Raw genomic sequence first — 25388 nt, 5'->3', positions numbered from 1 at the left:
AATATCTACAAATAGCAGCTTTAAAAAATATATCAGGTACTGAACTCAATATTATATTTTACAGTGACAACTGTTGTGGCCAACAAAAAAATAAATATCTGCTCAGTGTCTACGCCTTTGCTGTTGCGACTATGGGAATAAACTCAATTACTCATAAATATTTGATCCGTGGACATTCACAAAACGAAGGTGATAATGTGCACAGTGTTATCGAGAAACAAATCAAAAGATATACTAAATCAGGTCCAATATACTGTCCACAACAATACGCAACTTTAATAAGAACAGCTAAAAAAACTGGAAAACCTTATTATGTGGAAGAACTTACACATGACAAGTTCTATGATATTAAAACTCTTCAAGAAGAATGGGGAAACAATTTCACTGTTAATGATAATAGAGAACAAGTAAAATGGCACGACATTAAACAATTGCGTGTTGAAAAGCAGCAACCGATGACATTTTTTTATAAAACTTCTTATGAAGAGACTGTTTTTAAAAAAGTATTTGTAAGAAATCAAAGGCGAACAGAAGTTCACAAATTTTCTCCTTTAAAACAAGCGTATTTACAAAAAATACCATTGGGTGACAATAAGAAACGGGACATTATGGAATTAATTGATAAGAAAATTATTCCACAGAATTACGTTGATTCTTATTACAAAAATGCACTAGGTATAGAATAACTTGAAAACGTATAAATGTATTATTGATGATTCCGTTTATTTTTAGAGACGTTTTATAAAGTAGCGCTGTGTTTTACAAACCTTTTTAAGTTTAATAGAATAGAATAATGTGATTTCTTTTATACTTTTTGAAATGTTTTATAAACCTTTTTTAAGTTTATTAGAATAGAATACCATGATTCCTTTTATTTTTAGAGACATTTCTTAAACTAGTGCTTTGTTTTAGATTATTTGTTTGTTACCTAAGTCCTAAATAAAGATATTCAGTTGAACTAAAAAATTGTTTTAATTCATTAATTATAAAATATACAAAAGTTAGACACGCCACTCTTTCTGTGAAGATCATTAAAAAAATATGGAGATTAAGAGTGCATTAACTCAAAATATTTCACTAAAATTCAATCAATTTGAGTTAATAAATTAGTAAAGAATGATTTAGTCACGAATACTAACATAACACAAAAAATATGAATTAACAAGTGATGCGAGTATTGAAGGAAGTAATTATGCAAATAAATATCTTAGTAAAATAATTTATGCAATACTATGCAACAATATTTTGAACAGGACAACTAGAAATGGAATTATACGTTTTTTGCCATTCCTGAAAAAAGAGATATTTTGAGTTGTGCTACTCTTCATCTAGATGTGCGATGTGTACCTTCAAGTGGTGTGTAATTGTACCTGCTCCCAACTTCTGCAGTTTTAGTATGGTTTAGTATCTGAGCTAAGTTGACGTAAAGTTTTCTTGCGGTATCACGTACCGCATGTCAGTGTTTACGTTTCTATAGTTAAAAGCAGTCCAGTGTATTTTTTCGCTATTAGTATGGCAGCAAGTTCATCTAGTTGTTCTACTTTCCAGTGCTTCATTATTTTACTATTTTTTAGTTACCAATGCTAGTTTTTTTGTAATTCATTTCTACAGAATTTTGTAAGAATCTCCTGTGTTTTTAATACTATGCATGCGCTAATAATTTTCTTGAAAAAATGAAGTTTTTTTAGTTGGAGCAGTACTTTATTCTACAGCAGTGTGAATAATCATTTCGTAGTTAATGTAAAAAAGCAAATACAGTAATACATATAACACAAATTCATATTGAAAACAAACGAGAATAGGCAACGGTATGACATACCACATGTCAACGTCTACGTTCTGAAACATCCACGTCAGTAGTTAAATGCAATCTGAAATCGTTGTTGGGTCTCCGGATCTGCCAAACTGAGTTACTGATACAAATATACTAAGTCTACTAACTGAGAACCCGGATTTAAACTAAGTTTTGATTTTCGTATGTTAAAGGATGAAATGAGATGAAAGTGTGTTGTTAGCTATGTAAGAATATCAAACAAACACGTTAACTTTGAAACACAAAACACTTAAGGTAACCTTTGAAAGAAAATAATTGTGTAATATTGAGAATTATTGTTTATTTTCTTTTATATAATTCTTAACACTAAGTAATCTAGTTGTTTTATTTTCAGTAATAAATTAGAGGAGGGATGTTGAATAAGTTATTGCACTGGCGTGGGCTTCAGGATTGTCATTTGTGCCAGCACCGCACCCCACACTTTGTGGAATGTTGTAACATACGAAAACAAGACGATAGGTATATAAATTATAAATATATATTATATAAAAAACAAACGGAGATCCATTTTATAAGGACCGCCATCACAATAGCTACCGACGCGACACTAAAATGTTTCGGTAAAAATTCTTTAATTAATTTTTTACAAAGTCATGTAAATGTAAATAAAAATAAAAAGAAAAAACGATTAACAGTTGCGTAGCTATGCCAAAGTCTACCATTCACTAGGTAACAATCCGTTAATTTAAACACAGCCTCGCAAAGCCATAAATACTTTAAGGTATCTTCAATTTCACTCAATTAATTCACTAAATATTAAATATGTATATGTATAATATGATACAGTTTGTCTATGAAACATATGTACATTTTGTATATATAATCAATACATAATCACTTTCATATTTTCACAATCTACAGTATTTACAAATATATAGATATATAAATATATTTTTTATCACTTTTATTAGTCTGATAATCGTCTCGAAAGAAGTACATTGCACCACTAAAGTTGCTCCACAAATTTGCTTAACTGGTCTTGTGGAGTCATGGTCGGCACTTCGTTATTTGAGTCTTGGTTTGGTGTGGCAACTGGTGAAGCATGCGGATGAAGAGCATTCGAGTGATTCTGACTTAACAGCATTTCCGATGCTGCGGCGAGGTCGTGCGGAGATTGTTGAGGGCCCCGTGGACTCGCTACTGTTTGGTTTCGAGGACTCGGCGCCGTCCGTGAAGAAGGACTCGGTTGCGGACTTCTGCAACATAAAGATTATTTACTACAATTCTATAAATTTTAAATATTGGCTAATATAAAAAAAAAATAATAACATTAACACATGCAGAAACGGTGCCCCCCGTTAAGATATTCAAAATGCCCTCACACCCAGAATTCAGGTTTTTGATTTACTTAGGTTCTGTGTGATTAGAAAATTAGACGGGCACAAACCCGCCACCCCCTTACCCTCCCCTATCTTCGTTTTTATTTTTTAGGGGAGATGCGATCTCCTGCAGTTTATTTAGGAGGGACGCGATCAATTTATAAATTTCAAAAAATTCATGTGCATAGTTGAGGCTTATACAAAACATGTATATTATTTATAGATCTGTAGGTTGAGTGTACAACCTCAAAACCCATTTTTTTCGAATGTTTAATTTATGTATTTTATCAAAAACTATATTTCTGATTATTTTTAAGATATTGCGGCGAGCCACCTTCAAAAACTCAAAAAACTGGATCTATTTTGAAGTCTATAAGGGGGTGACACCTTACGGGACAATATGAAAAAAATCTGAAATATAGTTTTTGATAAAATACATAAAAAATAGAGCTTCATCATGACCTTCTTTTTTCATTTTAAATAAAACATGATAGGCACGCTGTAATAAGTCCAGCCTTTCAATTTTCTATGGTTTGTTTTTAAACCAAAAGGCGATTCAAATTTACTGCGCTGTAATTCTTGTTTGTAATTGGTCCAACCGCAGGCAAGTTTACTCCACCGATATAAAATTTTGACACTAATGACATTTATCACATTTTGACACGATTGACACTTCATAGGTTAATTAAGTTTTATCGGCGATTTTTTGTATTTTCTGTGTTATTCCTTTATTTTTAGTTTTTTAGTCTTCTATTATATTAAAAAGCAGTTATTTGTAGAACTCTCTAGTGACGTATTAATATAATATAATATTTATGGGTTACCGTTGAGGGATGACATGCTCAACCCAAAAAGAAGATGTATTTGGTTATTTTTCTAGTGACTTTCTTGGGTGTGAATCTGTCTTTTTAGTTTACTCCTCCTAGTTAAAAAATAAACTATAGTATCAGTATATACATTACATGTTACAATGCGACGTGAAGATAAATAATTGTTGTGTAAGCTCACATATTTTCTACCTAACAGCTGATTTCATCCGTTTGTCACATAAGCAGGAGTATCAAATGCCACTAAGTATTTTAAAACAGGTCTAGATGGGATAATGTCATCTAAGTTACTGCCATTTTGGCAGTAAATATCTGAAAAATCGCACAACGTGCATAGCGAGAAGATATGCACTGAGTATCTTATGTGATTTTGGTTGGACAATCTTTATCTCTGTTCCTTCAGTGAATGATAGTACCCTTCCAGGTATCCTAGGTAGTTTTAAATGCGTTTAAGCGATACATATTAACCGGCGATATTTATTGTTGCGTGTTTCATATTGCATATTGAATATCGCCTTGGTGTAAGAGTCCACTTAGGGTTTTAAGGTTACACCAGTGCTCCTTGTGCGACCCACAACAGTATGGGCAATCGAACCCGGGTTCGCCAGCTTGTTATGCCAGTAACAAAGCTGCTAAGCTACGGGCCACCAGCTCAGGTAAAAATAATAATTATAACAAAAAAATAATTATATTCGTCATAACATAACTCTTAAATTATATACAAAACAAAATTGGCTTTTTTATTGTTCCTCTTCGCATAACTATACCCTAGTACATTTCATGTCTAGGGCTATGCCCTAATTGAGCCTCCACCATCCTAACATTATTTCTCCATTTGGTCCTATCTCGCCGCTTGATGCTAGTCAGCTACAACAATCTTAATGATATCACTACATCTTCTTGTATCAACACCATACCAATTTCGCAAGTTCTTAAACCATGAAGTTTTTCTTCGTCTTGGACTGCGTTTGCCTGCTATTTTCTCTTGAATAATATTTTGTAGCAACCTATATTTGGGACCTCTCATTACATGTCCGAAATACTCCAGCTTTCTCTTCTTGATGCTTTTTATAATCTCAGTGGTCTTGCTGAGACGTTCTAGTATTGTGGAGTTTCAAATCTTCTATATCCAAGAAACTTTTAAAATCTTCTATAGCATCACATTTCGAAAGCTTCAAGGCGATTTAGATCGATTTTATTCACAGTCCAAGACTGTGACGTAGTCCAAGAAGTAGACGGATCCTCAATGCCAATTTTAGGTCTGTTACATAATACTTTGGACATCTTTCTAAAAGCGGCTCTGGCCTGCTTTATCTTGAATCTAATTTCACCGTGAATCTCTGCGTTATAATTTAACTGATATCCAAGGTAAACAATTTGATCAACTTTGGTGTACATCTTTATCTATTTCTCAGGTCTTGTTAAGAGATTTTTGAACTCTACCAAATAACTTCAAAAGGTGTTAATTTGATGTATCACAGTTTTATTCGTTTAAGTTATTATTCAGTGTAAAACAAGTTAATGTTATAGAGGAAATAATACAAACCTAATAGGGGGCGGACTTCTCACACTTTGCATCAGTTGCTGCTGTTGAACAGATATGCCTTGTCCTTGAGGTGGTCCCATTACACCTTGTGGTGACTGTACAGGTGGTGGTGTTGGTTTAAGTCCTTGCATTGGTGGGTATTGTTGGTCGCCAAATGAATTGTTGTAACCCATATGTGGCTGCCTAATACCTGGTAACCTCTGTTGGTAGGTCGGACAAGCTCCAGGTTGCTGAAAACTAGGCTGTTGTTGCTGCTGTTGTGCTGCCGCCTGTTACAACAATGGTTAATTATTAAAATTGTCAATTAATAAAAATTATTGTTGCGATTTTTAACAATTTAAGTGCACTATACACTTTCCTATTTTAGAATGAGCATAATTTACTAAAACTAATCATATTCATGGCCATTTGAATCACTGAATAAAACTACTTAGAATAGCATACATTGTGAAGGCTCTGTATTCAAGGGCGAGGGTCAGATAAAAATACCTAAAACATGGGATATCTGGATGTTTTGTAATTTATATATAACAAATGAAAAAATTAAGGTCTGTCGAAAAACATCGATCAACACCGAAAATGAAGTAAGACTCCAAGCTACAAATGCAAATAAAGTACAATCTGCCTAAATAACATTATACGGAGAAATAAACATCTCAATAAAGATATGTGAACTAGAGGGTATAAGAAATCAATAAGCCCCATTGTGGCGTATATTGCACAAACAATGCCTGGCACAAGCAAAGTCTGACACAAGCAAAACAAAACGAATAATTGAAGCAAAAGATATGAAAAATATTAAAAAGGATAATCGGCAAAACTTTATACAATAGCCTTGATAAGTGAAGACATTCAAAGACAATGTAAAATAGTCCCAGTTAACAAATGGATAGAAAAAAGAATAAAATGGAATGAACATATTGATAGAATATAAGAATATCTCAAGCCAAATCGTCAATAGGTTTAAGAAGCACTGGACAACCTAAAAAATGCTGGTAAGACTGTTTAGACGATTTAACATTTTGCCTATATAAGAAAATAGAAGATCTTTATACACATGTACTAGATTATTCATAACAGTTATTGTATAGCTTAATTGCTGCTTTTTAAGCCAGGGTAATAAGACAAAAATATACCCTGTTCGTGACACTTCAACAGCCAGGGTACTGAAGCGTTAACAGGTAATACCTATAAGAACAAATTGCAACTATTTCCTGCATAGGATCTGTCGGCCATTTTTATTTATAAACAATTTAGTGTAAAAAACGGCCTTTTTTCCTTTTTTTTTCAAATTAATGGAAAACAGTAGAACAGGTTTTCTTAGTACAGACATCTTCGAGAGAATGGAAAAATCTTTAAAATAGCGTATTACAAAGTTTAACACTCATTTATTGTTAATATAATTGCCAAAAAAAGGTCGAAATTAAAAAAAAAAATAATTTCGCAATAATTGTAAAATAAGTATACAGCTTTGAAATTTTTGCCAAATTAGGGCTCTTTGGTGCTTAATGGTAGGGGAGCAAAGTATGCTAAATGTGCAGTCACTCGAGCGCTTTGGGGACCAATTGGGTTGTGAAGAGTAGGTCCTAAAATCAAAAAAAGTTAAGTAAAGTTTTCCATTTTAGTGGGCGCTTGCCATTTTTTTATTTAATTTTCCATTTCCAACAATCGTTATTTCCGATTATAATGCCATCTATCGAATAATATAGATAGATATATATAATGCCATATAATTCAAAAAAATGTTTCGAATAAAAGTTACTTATTTTTACGTAAGGAATCCAAATCTGCAATAAAAAATGAGGGCTCCTATTTAAGATTTTAAAGTAACCCCCACCCCACCTCCGTGGGGGGTCGTGTTTGGTGCCATTCGATAGATTTTTGAAAAATATTGAATAAGTGTATTTTACAGTTTTTCGATCTGATGTTCATTTCGCGAAATATCGCGGGATTCGTATTAAAAATATTTAATTTACCCCCCATGCCATGAAAAGTATGCTAAATGTGCAGTCACTCGAGCGCTTTGGGGACCAATTGGGTTGTGAAGAGTAGGTCCTAAAATCAAAAAAAGTTAAGTAAAGTTTTCCATTTTAGTGGGCGCTTGCCATTTTTTTATTTAATTTTCCATTTCCAACAATCGTTATTTCCGATTATAATGCCATCTATCGAATAATATAGATAGATATATATAATGCCATATAATTCAAAAAAATGTTTCGAATAAAAGTTACTTATTTTTACGTAAGGAATCCAAATCTGCAATAAAAAATGAGGGCTCCTATTTAAGATTTTAAAGTAACCCCCACCCCACCTCCGTGGGGGGTCGTGTTTGGTGCCATTCGATAGATTTTTGAAAAATATTGAATAAGTGTATTTTACAGTTTTTCGATCTGATGTTCATTTCGCGAAATATCGCGGGATTCGTATTAAAAATATTTAATTTACCCCCCATCCCTCTCCTTGGGAAGTCGTGTTTGGTATCATTCGATAGATTTTTAAAAAATATTGGGCACATATGTTTTAGTTTTTCGATCTGTCATTTATTTCGCGAAATATTCGCTTTTTTCTCGTGAAACTTTGGGACTCACCCATTTCCTTACGCCCGGTTTAAATAGTCAGATTTTTGAAATATACACTCTTTTGCATGCACTTAACTTACCTTATCTTAATCTGACAATTTCGAGTTTTTTTAAGGATAGATTTTTTTTTCGGGCCCCCCTTAACGAACTCCCCTGTGTTAAGAGCCAATATATGGTAGAGGTACATCTGCAGGGTACCAGGTTTCTCCACATATGCTAATCTGATGCGCTCGAGTAACTGCAAAAATCCCCGCTTGGGCTCCCCTACCATATGTGACAAAAATTTCAAAGCGATTCATTCAATTGTTTAAATTTTATTCAAATTGTTTATCCCAGAAAGCTTTTTTTTGCAATAACATAAGTCAGAAAAAAATAATGTTAGAGCCATTCTACAGGTGTCAAATGAAATAGCATGAGCTAAACTTTGAAATTGGTTTAAAAAAAGTGAATAAAAAATGCATTTATTAGTAATAAATAATTATGCAAAAGTATCGTCAATTTTTTCTTATTAAATTATTTTTGAATAACTTTTTTCAAAAAAATCTATTTTTTTACCCTTTTTTATGTGCACAACTACAAAGTAATGTATATGATAATTGATGAAAAACTGTAATAGATATATACAATATGTCCCTGTAATATCCATATGTAAAACTTTTTTATTATTAATTTTACGAAACAAAATTAATCCTTATTAAAAATAGTTCTGCATGTTCCAAAACCCAAGATTCAACCATCAGATATCAAATTTTATGAATGTTATACGAGGTATGTCAAAAAATTTGAATTTCACTCAAGAGTAAAGTAGCTTTATTTTTCACAATATTGAAAATTGCTATTATGAAAAGTTGTTTGGAATGAAAAACTATATTCTAATATGCAATTACATCCTTCTAATTGAAAAAAAATTTGAAAAATTATGGATAACAACATTATTTTCAGTTATTTCAATTCTGATAAATAAATCTTTTATTATTAATTTTATGAAAAAAAGTGATTATTAATAAAAAGTTCTGGATGGTCTAAAACCTAAAATACAACCATCTTATATCAAATTTTATCAATTTTATACGAGGTATGTCAAAAAAGATAAATTTAAATCAAAAGTAAAGTACCTTTATAGTTCAGAAAATTTCAATTAGAAGGATGTAATTACATACTGAAACATAGTTTTTAATTCTAAATAGCTTTTCATAATAACAATTTTCGATATTGTGAGAAATAAACGTATTTTACTCTTGAGCGAAATTCATATTTTTTCACATACCTCGTATAAAATGCAGAACTTTTTATTAAGAATCACTTTTTTCCGTAAAGTTAATAATAAAACAGTTATCTGAATTAAAATAACTGAAAATAATGTTAGTTATCCATAATTTTTCAAAAAAAAAAAATTAGAAGGATGTAATTGCATACTAGAATATAGTTTTTAATTCCAAACAACTTTTCATAATAGCAATTTTCAATATTGTGAAAAATAAAGCTACTTTACTCTTGAGTGAAATTCAAACTTTTTGACATACCTTGTATAATATTAAAAAAAATTGATATTTGATGGTTAAATCTTAGGTTTTGGACCATGCAGAGCTTTTTATGAAGAATAACTTTTTTTCGTAAAATGAATAATAAAAAAAGTCTAAGTTTTCACTCTAATGGCATATAACATATCCCACCAGAATGAAAACAATGGGAACCTTCTCTGGTTGGGATATGTTATATGCCATTAGAGTGAAAACTTAGTCTTTTGCTAGCAGTTGCCGCTAGGGCATCTATGCCATTTCGTTCGTTGCAATTCGGGACTGCACGCTGGGGTTTGTTTTGGTTGGATCAGGGAGAGCAGCATATGTGCCTCCTGATGAGAGACTAATGAGTTTCGAAACCGGTAGAGGTGCTTGCAGCACTCTCTGATTGGACTGGAATATGGTTCGGCTGTATTTTCGTTTTGCAACGAAATTGAAAATGGTTATTCATTTTTAATAAAAAAAGTTTTCCATATGCATACAACTTACAGGGACATACTGTATAATTTTTTTATATAAAAAAATTATTGTTGTCTGATATAACGAGATCCGCTTAAACGAAGTAATTAGTCTGCCATTTCAGTTCTCGTTATAGAGGGAGTCTATCGTAGGTTAATTTTAATTTATATAAGAAACATGTAAGTTATTTCTTTTATTTACCTGTTGTTGCCGCATTGCCAGCATCTGTTGATGTTTGTACCATTGTTGCTGCTGCGTCATTGGCTGGCTAGGTCCAGGGCCTTGACTGAGACCTTGAGCTTGCGCTTGATTTATTAAACCTCCTTGAATCTGCATTCGGTTTTGATGCTGTTGATTGGCATTTGGCTGTTGGTTAAGGATATGTTGCAGTTGTTGTTGTTGGGAAGGATTACCACCGCCTGCCTGTTGGATTTGCTGTGCCTGCTAAAAGATATAATTATACAGTGCTAGTCAAAAGTCCGTACCCCCCCTCGTATCTTTTGAACGGTTATACCTATAATAGTGAAATTTGGAGGGAGAAAATAAACGGACGTTAGTTATGACAGGTGACGTAATAGTGACAGATGACGTTACAGAGCCACTGTGACCGATAATTTTAAATGGGACCTTATGGCAAGTGATACCTCGTATGAAAGGTATTTAAAATACCTATTCAGTCATACTAACTTTGTTTGGGTTTAAGCAAATTTTGATGAATAAATGAAATAAATATAAAATTGTAGTTTCGCATTTAATTAATAAAAATTCAAAATTCCGCCTATGATTACTTGTCAAACAGGTTGACGTTGACGTAAAAACTACTAGAGAATTAAAAAAGGTCAACTTTTTTGACAAAAAATCCATAGGCGGACATTTGAATTTTTATTAATTAAATTCGAAACTACAATATTATATTTATTTAGTTTATTCACCAAAATCAAAATCAACTTAAACCCAAAAAAATTAGTATGACTGAATAGGTATTTTAAATACCTTTCAAACGAGGTATCACTTGCTATAAGGTCCCATTTAAAATTATCGGTCACAGTGGCTCTGTAACGTCATCTGTCACTATTACGTCACCTGTCATAACTAGTTAAGAAGCTTACGTCCGTTTATTTCCTCACTCCAAATTTCACTATTATAGGTATAACCGTTCAAAAGATACGAGGGGGGTACGGACTTTTGACTAGCACTGTATACATATTACTCACTTAAAAGACAGGGAAGCTATATTTGAACTATATGGTTCTTTTCATGAGCATTTTTCAGTGCGTCAGTTTTTCGTTTTCTCTCTAACGCATTAAATTGTATGTGACAGAAAAAAACGCACGTCGCTGATTACATTTCGTCGGTGACATTTATAACATTTAATATAGTTGTCAATAGATGGAGCTAATAATATAATATTAAATAATATTATATTATTCTATATAAAAAAATTTAATCTGTACAATTTATAAGACTATACTAATCAAAGAAAATACCATTTTATAAATGCAATAAACAAAATTGATTTGTTTTTATACCAAATTGCAAATAAAATGTGACAACTGTCAGATTTAACTAAAATGTCATGTTGGAATAAATGTCATAAATGTGTATTTATCACGGACTAACCTTTTTTTTTCTATCATTTGTGACGCACTGAAAAATGCTCATGAAAAGAACCATATACAGGCAACTTAACACCTTGGCTGCCTTTAGAGATATTTATAAACTTAGTTGAGTGCGTTACGAGGGATATATGTCTTGAGTGATATATGACTTATGTTATGAGTGATATAGTGAACATTTACCACAGTGAGTTATGACACAGTTGATACAGCCAACCGTTGGTGTAATATGAGGTCCGTTTGTCTCGTAACACAGCCAAGGTGTTAAAGTAAGTAATAACGTGGCAGTAATTCAGATACACAGTGGATTTTATTGTCTGCCATCCAACGTTGATGGAAACTAAAATAATGATTTTAGGAAGGCAGAGTTCTAAAATGGGTGGACAAAAGAGTGGTACAGTACTGAGCAGCCTTTGACAAACTGGATTTCATTCACATATCCAAGACTTGTAAACCTGCGAACAAGCTTTAAACAACACAATGAGCTATGCTGTCGAAAGACTGACATAATAGAAATTACGAAATTAAAAACAAAACCCGGGTAATGATGATATCCAAAGAATCGCTGAAAAATATTGGATTCAGACCACTCATGAGGCAACCCAAGAAAGACTTGGAAACAATTAGAAGCGATATATTGCACTCTCAGTGCAAAACTGTTGTAAGTCAAAAATTTTATGAAAATGAAGGAAATCGCTTGTAAACTTGCATATCTATCCTGTGTTAAACTTTAGTAACCTTTCAAATAATCAACCGGTCAAATATCACAACTCTCAGACCGACATTAGCACAGCGATAAAGGCACGAAAATAAACAAAACCGTCTTTATCCCGAAACTTATTTATTTTGACTTACAACAGTCTTGCACTGATGGTGCGATATATCCAGAAACTGAAGATTGCGTGGCTAAAATAAAAACTGTTCAGCGGAACCTATAAATGTTTTCTAAATGTGTATTATGACACACTTTATACAGCTAATTAGAGATTGTTTTTAGAGCTAATGTTTATTTGGCATAAATGAAATAAACTTTATATAAGGATAATTCTTTTTTTTTTGTAAACAACATAACAAACCAAAGATAAAAGTTGCTTTTACTTTGACTCTTAGTTACTCAGCCAGTCTGTTACAGTAAGGTACAGCCAGTCTGTTACAGTATGGTACAGCCATACTGTATGTGTTGAACATACATGTAGTACATGTAGTACAAGAAATTACCAGAACAAACAACAAAGAATTGAGGGGAGCCAAGGAGATTATGGATACAAGAAGAATATAAATTAATTAAGGAGCTCCAAATGAAACCTGACCATATAAATGTCCAACGAATGATTCGAGAATCCACTGGTCAATACAAGAGAAGGCCCAGAACCCTCATCATAGACAAAGGCAGGGAATTGGCGACAACAGTTGAGGATAAGATGGCCACATGTAAAGTGTACATCGAAGAACTTTTCTGATACTGAGCCTGGGAAAGATGATCTTTTCTTATATCGTAAAGTTATGAGTTAAATTCACAAATATATGTTAAAAAAAAATATAAATACCTGTCTTTGTTTAATAAATGCAGCCATAAGTTGTGGATTGGATTTAAGTATTGATAAAATTTGTTGTTGTTGTTCAGCAGACTGCGGCGATCTTAAAGTTTGCATAAGTTGCTGTAAGGCTTGTTTCTGCATCATACTTCCAGGAGCACTTATAGGCGCAGTACCCGGCCTGACACCCGCTTGGTTCGTCTGCATGGGTGTTTGACCCATCTGGTTTGGCTGCATTACTGGTGGACCTTGCTGTCGAATACCTGGTGCTACACCACTTGGATACCTTTGTTGCCATTGTTCCATTGGTAAGAGATTACCTCCACCTAGAAATAGAATATTTTTATTTATTAACAAACAATATAAAAGTTAATCATTGTAGGTAATAGTGAACAAATTGAAAACAGCTGCTTTGCTGCTTATAAATATTTAGTGATAAAAACATTCCACAAATACTCTAAGCATGTTAAATTTGGAAAACTGGATTTTGATAAGTCCTTTTAAAACTCTAATTTGAGGACAGTTAGAAAAAATTGTTTACGATTATTATTGTATATAATCGGTTCATATCGGTTCTTGGTCTTCATATTGACCAGAACTTGAATTGGGGAGAACAAATAAAAAATGCGACAAAAAAACTAAATAGAGCCTGCTACTCATTAAGAGTTTTGAAAAACTATCTAGACCAGGGAATCTTACTATCGGTATATTATGCAAACTTTTATTCTCTTATGCGATATGGAATAGTCTTCTGGGGTGCTTCGGTGGATAGCTCAACTGTCTTCATAGTCCAAAAAAAGGCAGTCAGGGTGATCCTAGGACTAAAGGCGAGAGAATCCTGTAGAGGCCGATTCAAATCACTCAATATACTCACTTTCTCAGCTATCTATATATATGAATGTATTATGTTTCTCTTTAAAAATTTTACTTTATTTATCACCTACAACCAAATCATGAATATAACACAAGAAGCCTTAATTTGAATATTCCACTTCACAGATTGTCCCTAACAGAGAGAAGTCCTTTGTATGCGTGCGTTAAATTTTACAATAGTCTACCATCTGACATTCAACGGGAAACAAGCTATAAAGCTTTTAAAAAAACGGTTTTTCAACACCTGGTTAACATTGAGCCGTATACTGTGGTGGAGTACCTGGCCTATCAGCCTTGATCAGCATATATGTAATTTGTATTGTTTGTATATTTTAGTGTATTGTTAATATATCTTTTTAATATGTGATTATTAGTAACATTTTTTAATATGTGATTATTAGTAATGTGACGTTATTTGCTCAATTATGTTAAAAATTTATGCAAATAAAGATTTACTCTCTCTCTCTCTCTCTCTCTCTCATAACGTTCTACGACATCTTCCAATTCCCAATTGCCATTGTTCTCTATCGTAGCACATGTCTTCGTTCAAGCCTCTTTCTCTGATTTCCCTATGATTATTATTAAATATGAGTTAATTAATTCAAGCTGAAGGTCAGAGTTCTATATTTTACAGCCTGCATTAAAAGGCAGACTAAAAATATCTTTTCAATTGAATTTAACCTCATAAAATGGGAAATGAGCTAGCTTGTTAGTGGAAATCTTTAATATGGCCCCAGATATCAATAATTAATTTGTTGAAAATATCTATTTCATTTTTAACATTTCTAAAAAAATTGAGTAACATTTTCTATATCATACTTGCAGCTCAATCTGCTACAATATTGCATATTTATGATATAGTTGTTTTCAAAATAGATAAACCTTTCATAACTGAAATAATTACACTTTTATAAAAAAATAACTTTTTTATAATAAAACCTTTTATTATTTATAGGAAAGAATATGTATAAAATAATTTAATGATAAACGATTTAACGATAAAATGCTTAAAATTCCAAAAATTACACTCTAATAAAAATAGTTATTTATGAAACAGTTCGTGAAGTAAGCTTTTTGCGAACGCACGTGATATTTAGAGCACGAGCGACGGAGCGAGTGCTATACATCGTGTAATTTCGCAAAAAGTACTTCACGCACAGTTTCATACAATATTTTATCTACGATAAACAAATATAAAAACTGTAACTCTTCGTCACTGGAATTCATTTCTATTCTACAATTTTTAGAACTTTGGCATTTAAAAATCCTAACTATGTACTTTCAAACCACAAAACTGTCAAAAATTTTGTTGTCAGTCATTGCTCATATTGTCATCACCATGACAACGTGAAAGTTAAGGATATTTGATTATATCAAAATGTGCCAAAAAACCCATTGAAAGTGTGCGAAAAAGTAAATCCCATTTAAAATACATTGTTACTTCATGCACTGCTATCTATAATAACAGTTTTCACAAACTAAAAACTTATACATAATATGACATAGAGTAGATAAAGTACTTTTTATAATATCACGGTTTTGTTATTGTACATGTACATATGTAGGACACAACATGTTTGTAAAGAATAATTAACTTATAAAAGATGAATTTTTAGTAGGTGTATTAACTGTTATTTATAATTATGATTCCAAAAATTACACTAGTATAAAATAGTATTTTTTATAATACCACGGTTGTTTAAAATGGTATATATAATTTTAAGTATATACTTTTAATTATTTATTAATAATTTTATTATTTATTATTAATTATTTATTATTAATTATTTATTAAAACAATTAAAAAAAGATATGCAACAGCCGGGTTCCAACTGGGGACCTCTCGATCTGCAGTCTAATGCCACTGAGGCACCATCAATTTGTAGATATCGATTTATTAACGTACTTTAAAATATCATTGCATTAGTCACATTTTTAAAATAGTTTGAAATTAAAAAAAAATCGATTTATCCATACAGTGTGATTGGTCAGTGGGGTAAAGCTTTGTAGATCCGTTATGTTATAAGTAATAGATAGTAATAAAAGTTAATAACAAAAATTGTAGCCAACTTTGATTACAAATTGATAATCAGTAATTAGTTCTGTCGCCAGGGGGGTACAACGGCCTCCTTTATTCAGATGGACTTAACGAAGTTTTTTTTATGTATTTTGACCCGTAGAACACGAATTTTTTGGGTAACAGTTGATCCGGATGTCGATAAGATTGTTATAAACAAAGAACTTGAGGATTTACATAACAGCGATTTCTCGCAAAACAAAACATTTTTTTGTATTTGTTTGGTCATTCCAAGCAAAAAATGTTTCTTCGTAGGATGCATAGTTTTCAAGATAACCGCTGTTAAAATTTAAAAAAATCGAAAAATTGCAATTTTTGAACCCGAATAACTTTTGATTTAAAAATAAAATAGCAATTCTGCTTAGTGTATTTGAAAGTTTAAGTCAAATTATATCGGTTTTGATTGTTTGCATTGCTAAAAATTTATTTTTTTATTGTTAAACAAAGCTATAAACACGTAGTGTTTCCCGTGCCTAATACATGCGTTTGAATGCATGCTACGTAGATATTGCCTCGCTTGTACTTGTACCTCTCTACCTACTCGTTCGATTTTAAATGAGGAATCATTGAAAACATCACTCACGCACTAGGTGTTTAAAGCTTTGTTTAACAATAAAAAAATAAATGTTTAGCAATACAAATAATCAAAACCGATATAATTTGACTTGAACTTTCAAATGCGGTAAGCAGAATTGCTATTTTATTTTTTAATCAAAAGTTACTCGGGTTCAAAAATTGCAACTTTTCGATTTTTTGAAAGTTCAACCGCGTTTATCTCGAAAACTATGCATCCTACGAAAAAACTTGCCAGAAAATTTTTTGCTTAGAATGACCCAAAAAATACAAACAAATGTTTTGTTTTGCTACAAATCGCTGTTATGTAATTCCTCAAGTTCTTTGTCTATAACAATCTTATCGACATCCGGATCAACTGTTACCCAAAAAATTCGTATTCTACGGGTCAAAATACATGAAAAAAACTTGGGTAAGTCCATCTGAATAAAGGAGGCCGTTGTACCCCCCCTGGCGACAGGACTAAATTGTAAATTGTAAGTTTTAGACAATTATTCAGTCATGACTTACTTAAAATTTGGAAAGATTTAGACCCGTAATTATTAATAATTTTGCTCTGAAAAATGAAAATATCTTGAAAACTAATAAATTTGTACATAGGGAATGTTATACAAAAATTATAGTATGGTAATGGTACTTTTTGATAATGATATAAAATATAGGGTGTTCTATTTAAAATTACTGAGAAAATAATGTACTTGCGTTTTGACTCACCCTGTATTCAATATAAAGAAAATTAGCAAAACAAACATTTACGACAATTTTGACAATAAATAAAAAAAATATGACGTCAATAAGCCATTGACCTTGTGCTTGCTTTTATTTATACAGGTAGTTAAACTTGTTACGATTTTTATATAAAATTAGTTGTAACTTTGTAAATTCCCCTATAACATACCAAACCTTTATATTTTTGTAATCGAAAAGTTACGAAGATTTCGAATATAAAATAAAATACAGGGTGTTCTATTTAAAAAAACATAAGTTTGGTCTGCCACTATATGTTATCGAACACCCTGTAACATTCTAACTAATTTTGTAATGTGAAGCTCAAAGTTCGCTAAAATTTTTGATATTAACTTTTATCGCTATTTACTATAACGGATCTACGGAGCTTCACCCCACTATATAATTAATCACCCTGTATAATAGCAGTTAAATATTGCATTGTTAGCTAGTTCTAAGCTATCCTGAAAATTTCAGGTATCTAGGTAGCCTAGAACTATTTTTAAAATGGATTACAAAATTTGCGGAGTCCGTGACACCAACCAAGCCAAGTATATAAAAAGTTTTTAAAATTGGTAGACCTTTATGAAAAATATCCGACCCTTTAGTTGTATCTCAACAAAGCCAACAATATTCGCCTATCATACATTGATATAATATATTATATTCTTGATGTAGTTCATTTCAAAATTGATAGACCTTCCACAAATTCATGACAAATATCTCGTTCTTTTTATTATTTCACACATATGATAGCATGTGTACTGGCTCCTCGATAAGAGAAACATTGTTGAGGCTAACTTTAATTTTTTTTAATTATTGATTCAATTCTATAAGTTATAATTTTTCAATACAAACTTGATTTCGAAATAGGGAATTTGCATAAAATTTTAAATTCGAAAAAAATGTTATAAATCACAACAGAACATAATTAAAAACATGTATCAAAGATAAAAAAGTTTTTTTTGTCTTTCGTTTGGCCCCTAAAGACGATTAAAAATTCAAATTATACCAGCCAGCCCAAAACGCATCGTGACGTCATCCGGTTATATGTTTACATTTTGCACCAACAAAGTAAACAAAATTGTATATATGTAATTGTAAATTAGACATTATAAACGTCAGTAGAAAATACAGTTATGTGACGTCACAAGTGTTTTTGATCATTTGAACTATTCATAGAAAACTTGTACTTTTACAAAATGGTTTTATTTTCCATAGTAAAACTTCTTTCCTTTCCTTCAAAAACTGTATCAAACTCCAATCTCAACAAACTATTATTACAATGACATACGATAAATGTCATTAGAATATAAATTACTTTTCCCTTATTTCGTGACGATGAGCTGGCCAAATACCCAAGTAGGTGGAGGCCAATAAACTAAAGAATGAGAAGAAGAATATACCTAAATATAACCAGAATCATAACTATATAATAAAACTATGTGACGTAACGGGTCGTTTGAACTATTTTATACCGCAGAAGACTTTAAATTTGTATTTCTTATTATGAGTTTTTGAAGCGTGAAATTTTGGAAATCTCATTTTTAAACAAAACTGAACATTATTATGTAATAAAAAAATGTGCAAGTTCCCTATTCTTTCATGTTATTCGCACCTGACATTTTTGGCCACCACAATTTGAAGTTAAGAATATGATAAATACATATTGTGAAGTTGCTAATAATAATAATTAGTTTTTAACGATATTTTTTCAATTTATGTATAAAATGGATGTAGTATTAAGAAATGGGTTTCTAAAAAGTCATCACAATTTATCTTTTCAACCCCAAATGGATCAGAAAGGGAAAAGTCTATCCTCGTTTTTATACTAGGAGGAATAATTCAAATTTACCGCGCTGTGATGCTTGTTTGTAATTGGTCCAACCGCAGGCAAGTTTACTCCATGAAATTATAATTTTTGACACTGTTTACATTTATAACATTTTGACACTATTGACATTAAATATTCATAGGTTAAGTTATATCGGCAATTTTTATGCTTTCTGAGTTATTCCTTTAATTTTTAGATTTTTAGTCTGTATTTTTATGAGAAAACTGTTACTTTTAGAACTCTTTATCGACGTATTATTGTTATTAGTCTTATTTATAAGTTGTCTGATACTGATTATTGGATTACAGCCGAAGGCCACCAAAAAAGAAGATGAATCTGGTGATTTTTATGACATTATTGGGTGTGAATCTGTCTTTTTGAGTTTACTCCTCCTCGTTTAAATCGCTTCTCTAATTTATATTAATTATTAGAGATCTATAAAAACTACACTTACTATTTTAGCTACTAGTAGCACAATTAGGTACATACGCAACATTTTTTTTTGATACACTGCATTTTTACAATCTACTCTAAACACAAAGTAATAAGTAAATAGTCTGAAAGTAAATTAAGGTGAGTTAGATACCATCCAGTGACGGTTCTCTAAGTATTATTGTTTATTATGGTAGGTCGTCTGGCCATATTCTCTTTAGTTTTCTTTCAGCAAGTGGTTGGGTGAATAAATTATTTATCAATTCGTTGGTGTGGTCAGTGGTGCGATTTTTATATTTTATTGAACGATTTTTTATTAAGTCCTTGGTTAGTGGGATGTCCAGATCATTGTGAAGTGTCTGGTTGGATACATACCATGGAGCTTTACTTATCATACGGAGAATTTTGGATTGGAATGTTTGGAGTATCTTCGTATTTGAAAGTTTATTGCAGCCCCATAGTTCTATTCCGTAAGAACAAACTGGTATAAGTATAGCTTTGTACAGAAGCAGTTTATTTTCAAGAGATAACTGAGACTTTTTGTTAAATAGCCAGTTCATATTTTTTAGTTTAAGATCTAATTGTTTACATTTAATTTTAATGTGCATTTTCCATATGAGTTATTCATCCAAATGTAATCCCAAGTATTTGACAACTGGCTTGATGGGAATCGGAGTATTATTTATAGAAACTTGAGGACATGTAGATTTTCTCGTTGTAAAAGTAATTTGTACTGATTTGCTGGCATTAACATTTATTTTCCATCTCTTCAGCCAGTTTTGTAATTGGTCTAAATGATTTTGAACTTTTTGTGATGCTACATTAGGGTCGACATCCACTGCTAAGATTCTCGTATCATCGTCAAAAGTAGCTAAGAAAGTATCATTTCTGGTTGGAACGTCGGCTGTAAATATCAGATATAGAAATGGGCCGACAACGCTACCCTGTGGTACGCCAGATTGGATGATGTGGTAATTTGAAAAGTTGTCTTCAATTGTGACTTAGAAATTTCGGTCAGTAAGATATGATTTTAGAATAAAGTATAGTTGGTCTGTTAGGTGTAATTTCAGTTTATAGAGGAGACCTTGATGCCATACCCTATCAAATGCCTGTTGTATATCGAAAAACACTCCAGCGCAAAACTTTTTCTCTTCAAGAGTTGTATTAATTATATTTACTATTCTGTGGCATTGTTGTATGGTTGAGTGTTCACGTCTAAATCCGAATTGGTGTTGTGGTATAATTTCGTTTATGGGGACAACTTGCTTGACTTTATGTAATAGTAGCTGTTCTAATACTTTCGACATTATTGGGAGTAGGCTTATCGGGCGATATGAATTTGCTTGTGTTGCAGGTTTACCAGGTTTCGGAATCATAGTAACGAGCTAATTTCCATTGTATTGGAAAGTAGCGAAGACATAGTATGCTGTTGTATATTACTGTTAATAACACTTGTAGCTTCTGAAGTAATTCTCCTGTTATCAAATCATAGCCAGGAGCTTTCTGAGGATTTAGCATTTTTATTTGTTGTCGAGCCTCTGTCGGAGTAAATGTTGTCAGAGGAAGAGATAGTTGACATGGAGTTTCGAGGTACCTTTTTATATCGTCATCTTCATCGTCATTGTTTTCTGGTGCTGAGAATACAGTTGCAAGATGCTCTGCGAATACTGTAATATGTTACGCATAACTGCGTACTGTTAAGGTGGCTGAATAGTAATAGCCATGACAGTGACAAGTCAGCATGGCTGTCACCAGGATGCCGTTAGCCACTTGACCTTGACAGAGACTTCATTGATGACAGATGTATGAATAGCTTGTAGTAACGGTTGTAACTTTATAATGATAGATTTAATAAAGTACTATTAGTCTTGATTCCTATGCTTATTCGATTTAAGTCATATCTTACAAATACTGTGGTTTTTTCTTCATTTGTGCGGGCCCAGGTCATATCTGTTTTTCTTAAAGGTGAATTTGTTATTGTCAGTCGTTTAAATTTTTTTGCAGCTTTCTATATAGAGTGGTCTTCACATGAGAGGTTCGAAACATAAAACTGGAAGGAGTCATTTTTTTCCTCATGTAGTGCTCTCTATTTAGTCTATGACTTATCCTATTAAGATAGGTTTTATTTAATGGATTTCTTGTTTGTTGCCATATGCGTCGAGCTCTTCTCTTTTCTGCTACAAGTTCTACAACACAACATTGATTTACCATTTTTGATAAAATTTGTTATACAAACAATGATACTGGCATCGTTTCATGTATCCCCACCATGGTCCTGCACGGAGGGAATACTGGCAAAGCTTGAACCAGTGACAAGTTGGATTGAACCTCATTTCCACAAAAACCACCTCATTTAAATGTGCAGTTACTAATTACAAGGTTATGAAGTCAATTGTGGTATGCCCATGGGAAACACCAATAATTATTCACGAATGAGGATGAAACCAATCTGAAACTTGTGTTCAACATTGCTTTTTTGCCTCAATTTACTTTGCCAATTCTCAAAAAGGACCCTTTTAAAACCCGCAAAACAAAACTTCACTGTAATTGGCGTTTCCTGTTTATCACTGGTACAATATATCCTTAGCTCAAAATAGGTTTTTTTCCGAAAAAAAAAACAGGAAAAAAATATACTAAACATATCCTGCATCCCGTATTAAAATCGATAAATTTAGTAGAATCGCATAGATCTATATTATCAGAAGTGCGTTTTGTCTTTAAGTGTATAAAAGACACAATATTAAATATTTTAATAGATTTTAAAATTGGTATTTTTTCAGTCTCAATTGAAAAATATTTAAATTTTCCTATTTTTTTTTTAATTCTTCCAAGACTTTGGAAAAAACGGAAAAAAATCTGTTTTTTCCCAATTTTCCCGTTTTTTTCCGATATGTTAAATCCCTATGGAGGATCATGGCGTTATTATTAACCAAGTATTGAAAGAAAAAAAAACAGCCTATAGCCTAGAAAGATGAAACTTACTTTGTCCTGCTCCAAGATGTCCCATATTCCTAATTTGTGGTGGAGGCATATTCTGACCAGGAACTTGACCTGGATTGACTTTGCCATAACCAACGTGAGGTGCTTGTTGCCTTGCAGCTTCCTCCTGAACTTGTTTAACTACTTGAAGTACATTGGCTGGCGGTGTTTGTGGTTTTAGACCAATTCCAGGTTGGTGAGGAGATGGTATTCCCATTTGAGGATTTGGCAAACCTATTGAAAACAGAATTTTAAATGTACTCATAGGATAAAACCAAATTGTTGCTGTGTATGATATATTATAAAGTTATTACATACCTGTACTCATTGAATTAGCAGGACTAACAGCACCTGGTACTACTGATTGCACACCAGCACCACCCATAGTGACATTAGCACCACCTGGTATAGGATTCGCTGCTGGTGCTGTTCTAGTCATAACAGCCATTCTTCTCCTAAGTAGTTGCGCCTGTTGCAACCTAAAAAATATCACAAGTTATGTATTATTATAATATATGTCAAATATGATTGAAACGCTTTTGTAACTTATATTTGTAAATGTTCAGGAAGCTGAATGCTTTGTTATTTTCAGTTCCAAAGTATGTCCCATAACAAGTTAAAGACTACATTTTGCTCTCTTGACAGATTTGAAAACCTATGTCAAGCTTAACAGCAAAACAGAGAAATTAAAATCACTGATCTGTGGAAAAGACTATTTACATATCTGTGGCTTGGTTCTAAAAGGGCCAATGTCAATGTCTACTTTTTTGTACAGCTTTTTTTGAAATTAATATTGACAAAACAATTCGCATATGTAGCTTGGTGCTAAAATGGCCAATGTCAATTTTTTGCTGTTTTGTACAGCTTTTTTTTAATTCAATATTGACAAAACAAAACCGCAAAAAATTGACATTGGCCCTTTTAGCATTAAGCCACAGATATATTCCTAATGAGAAATTTCTAAATCGCAGAACATGATATTGAAAACAATAATTGAAAATTAAATGGTACAATAACTAACACAACCTAGTGGAGACAGTAGAGACGAAACAGGAAGTAATATAATATATTATCCAAATAAAGTAAAGGAACAGATGAAGTAAGAAATAGTGAATGAAAACTTTACACTGATGTTATGATAAATTACTGAAATGTTATGATCTTAGGGAAAATTAAAATATTGAAAAAGATATACATACTAAATTTACAATCAAGATGCAGTAGAAATAAACAAACCAAGACACATTAAATGCTACTAGGAGCACTCCCGAATCATAATTTGCAATGTATAAACTTTGGAAATCATGATTTCGGATTTACAATGTATATACATTGTAAATTATTATTCGGGAGTGCTCCTAATAGCATTTAACGTGTCTTGGTTTGTTTATTTCTACTGCATTTTGATTGTAAATTTAGTATAGTTATATCTCTCAATATAGTTTATGTTATAATCAGAAAAATTTCAAAATATGATATGCCCAATACAAAAAGTCTGGTTAATTAATTTAAAACAAGCTTCCTCACAGGCAACAATGTGATGTAAAAAACAAACGGTGGAGTCATAACTATTGGGACATAGACAAGAATCAGGTTATTTGAACCACAATATGGCTGTTGGACAAGAGACGGCTTAATAAAATGTTGCTGAGTCTAATTATCTAATGTCAAAATAATATCCCCAATTAAACATATAGGATAACCATATCAACTTAAATGGAGTTTTGATCCATTTATAAATTTTTAATAAATCGCTATGCTCCTTGTGTAATGTATGGTGTATAAGTTACAGAAGAAGAATTCATATTTAGGCAAAGTTTGAAGAAACATTGATAATCAAATGTCATTACCTTTGTTGCAATTGTTGTTGTTTTAGTTTGTGCTTTATGTTTGAACAGAATGGTACAGGACACTTGTTTTCTGGGCAGTGTTTGGCATGATAGCAACATAGAGCGATGAGTTGTTTGCAAATAGGGCAACCACCATTTGTTTTCCTCTTGCACAATTTGGTGTGATTTGTGACTCGTTTCATCTTCTGACAGCTTGGTAACCGACAATTGGCATCTCTGCATTGACAAGCATGTACCAAAGAATGGATACAACGCTGAAAAAAATACATTTTTATAATATATAATCTGAAACTAATTACTCTTTGGAAGAAAATAGAAAAAATACAATAATTGTATGTTTACCTGTATAGATAATTTTCTAGCTTCTCCTGGATTGGCTTTGCTATCACTAGGTGAACTTCCATCATCAATATCCAATCCAAGTTTCTCCATTTTGTGAGGATGACCTTCTTTCTCATAACATTGGATGCACAAGTCAAAGTCTTCACACACAGTACAATGATACCTTGTTTCCACATGGGCTTTACAACTATTACAAGTATATACAAATTTATCTTGACCTTGATTATGCAATTCATATAACATAGACAAAGTACTATATTTGGCCCTTCTTAAAGAAGAGAATTCATAATGTTTTTCACGGGCGAGTGTTAGGAATGCATCTCGACCATCCATTAAATCACAGTTTATAAAAGGATCAGGATCCTGAATTGGCTGAAATAAAAAAGAAAACCTAAATATAGCAATTTTATAAAAAATATTAAATACAGTTTAGATCATAATCAGAGATATAAAAGTTAAACTGATTG

The 25388-nt window shown here is 32.0% G+C and overlaps 1 protein-coding gene across 3 annotated transcripts in view; it reads right to left on the bottom strand.

The window, feature by feature from the left end:
• Positions 1 to 2089: 2089 nt before the first annotated feature.
• LOC114342483 (CREB-binding protein) overlaps positions 2090 to 25388 on the bottom strand; it is a 91784-nt gene continuing 68485 nt past the window's right edge. For 2 of the 3 annotated variants that reach the window (XM_028293290.2, XM_028293292.2), the window contains exons 16-23: positions 24922 to 25293; positions 24580 to 24833; positions 23048 to 23208; positions 22733 to 22963; positions 13248 to 13561; positions 10286 to 10528; positions 5527 to 5795; positions 2090 to 3030 (exon numbers count right to left, since the gene is read on the bottom strand). In XM_028293290.2, coding sequence (XP_028149091.1) covers positions 2781 to 3030; positions 5527 to 5795; positions 10286 to 10528; positions 13248 to 13561; positions 22733 to 22963; positions 23048 to 23208; positions 24580 to 24833; positions 24922 to 25293 — 2094 coding nt within the window. In that variant the 3' untranslated portion in view covers positions 2090 to 2780. The remainder of the gene's footprint in view (positions 3031 to 5526; positions 5796 to 10285; positions 10529 to 13247; positions 13562 to 22732; positions 22964 to 23047; positions 23209 to 24579; positions 24834 to 24921; positions 25294 to 25388) is intronic. The other variant, XM_028293291.2, reaches the window with a different exon arrangement.

Source organism: Diabrotica virgifera, chromosome 8 (genome assembly GCF_917563875.1).
Source record: "Diabrotica virgifera virgifera chromosome 8, PGI_DIABVI_V3a".
In the NCBI taxonomy this organism is placed as follows: domain Eukaryota; kingdom Metazoa; phylum Arthropoda; class Insecta; order Coleoptera; family Chrysomelidae; genus Diabrotica; species Diabrotica virgifera.
Note: the sequence above shows the minus strand (reverse complement) of the source record. Positions and strands in the feature narration are given on the sequence as shown.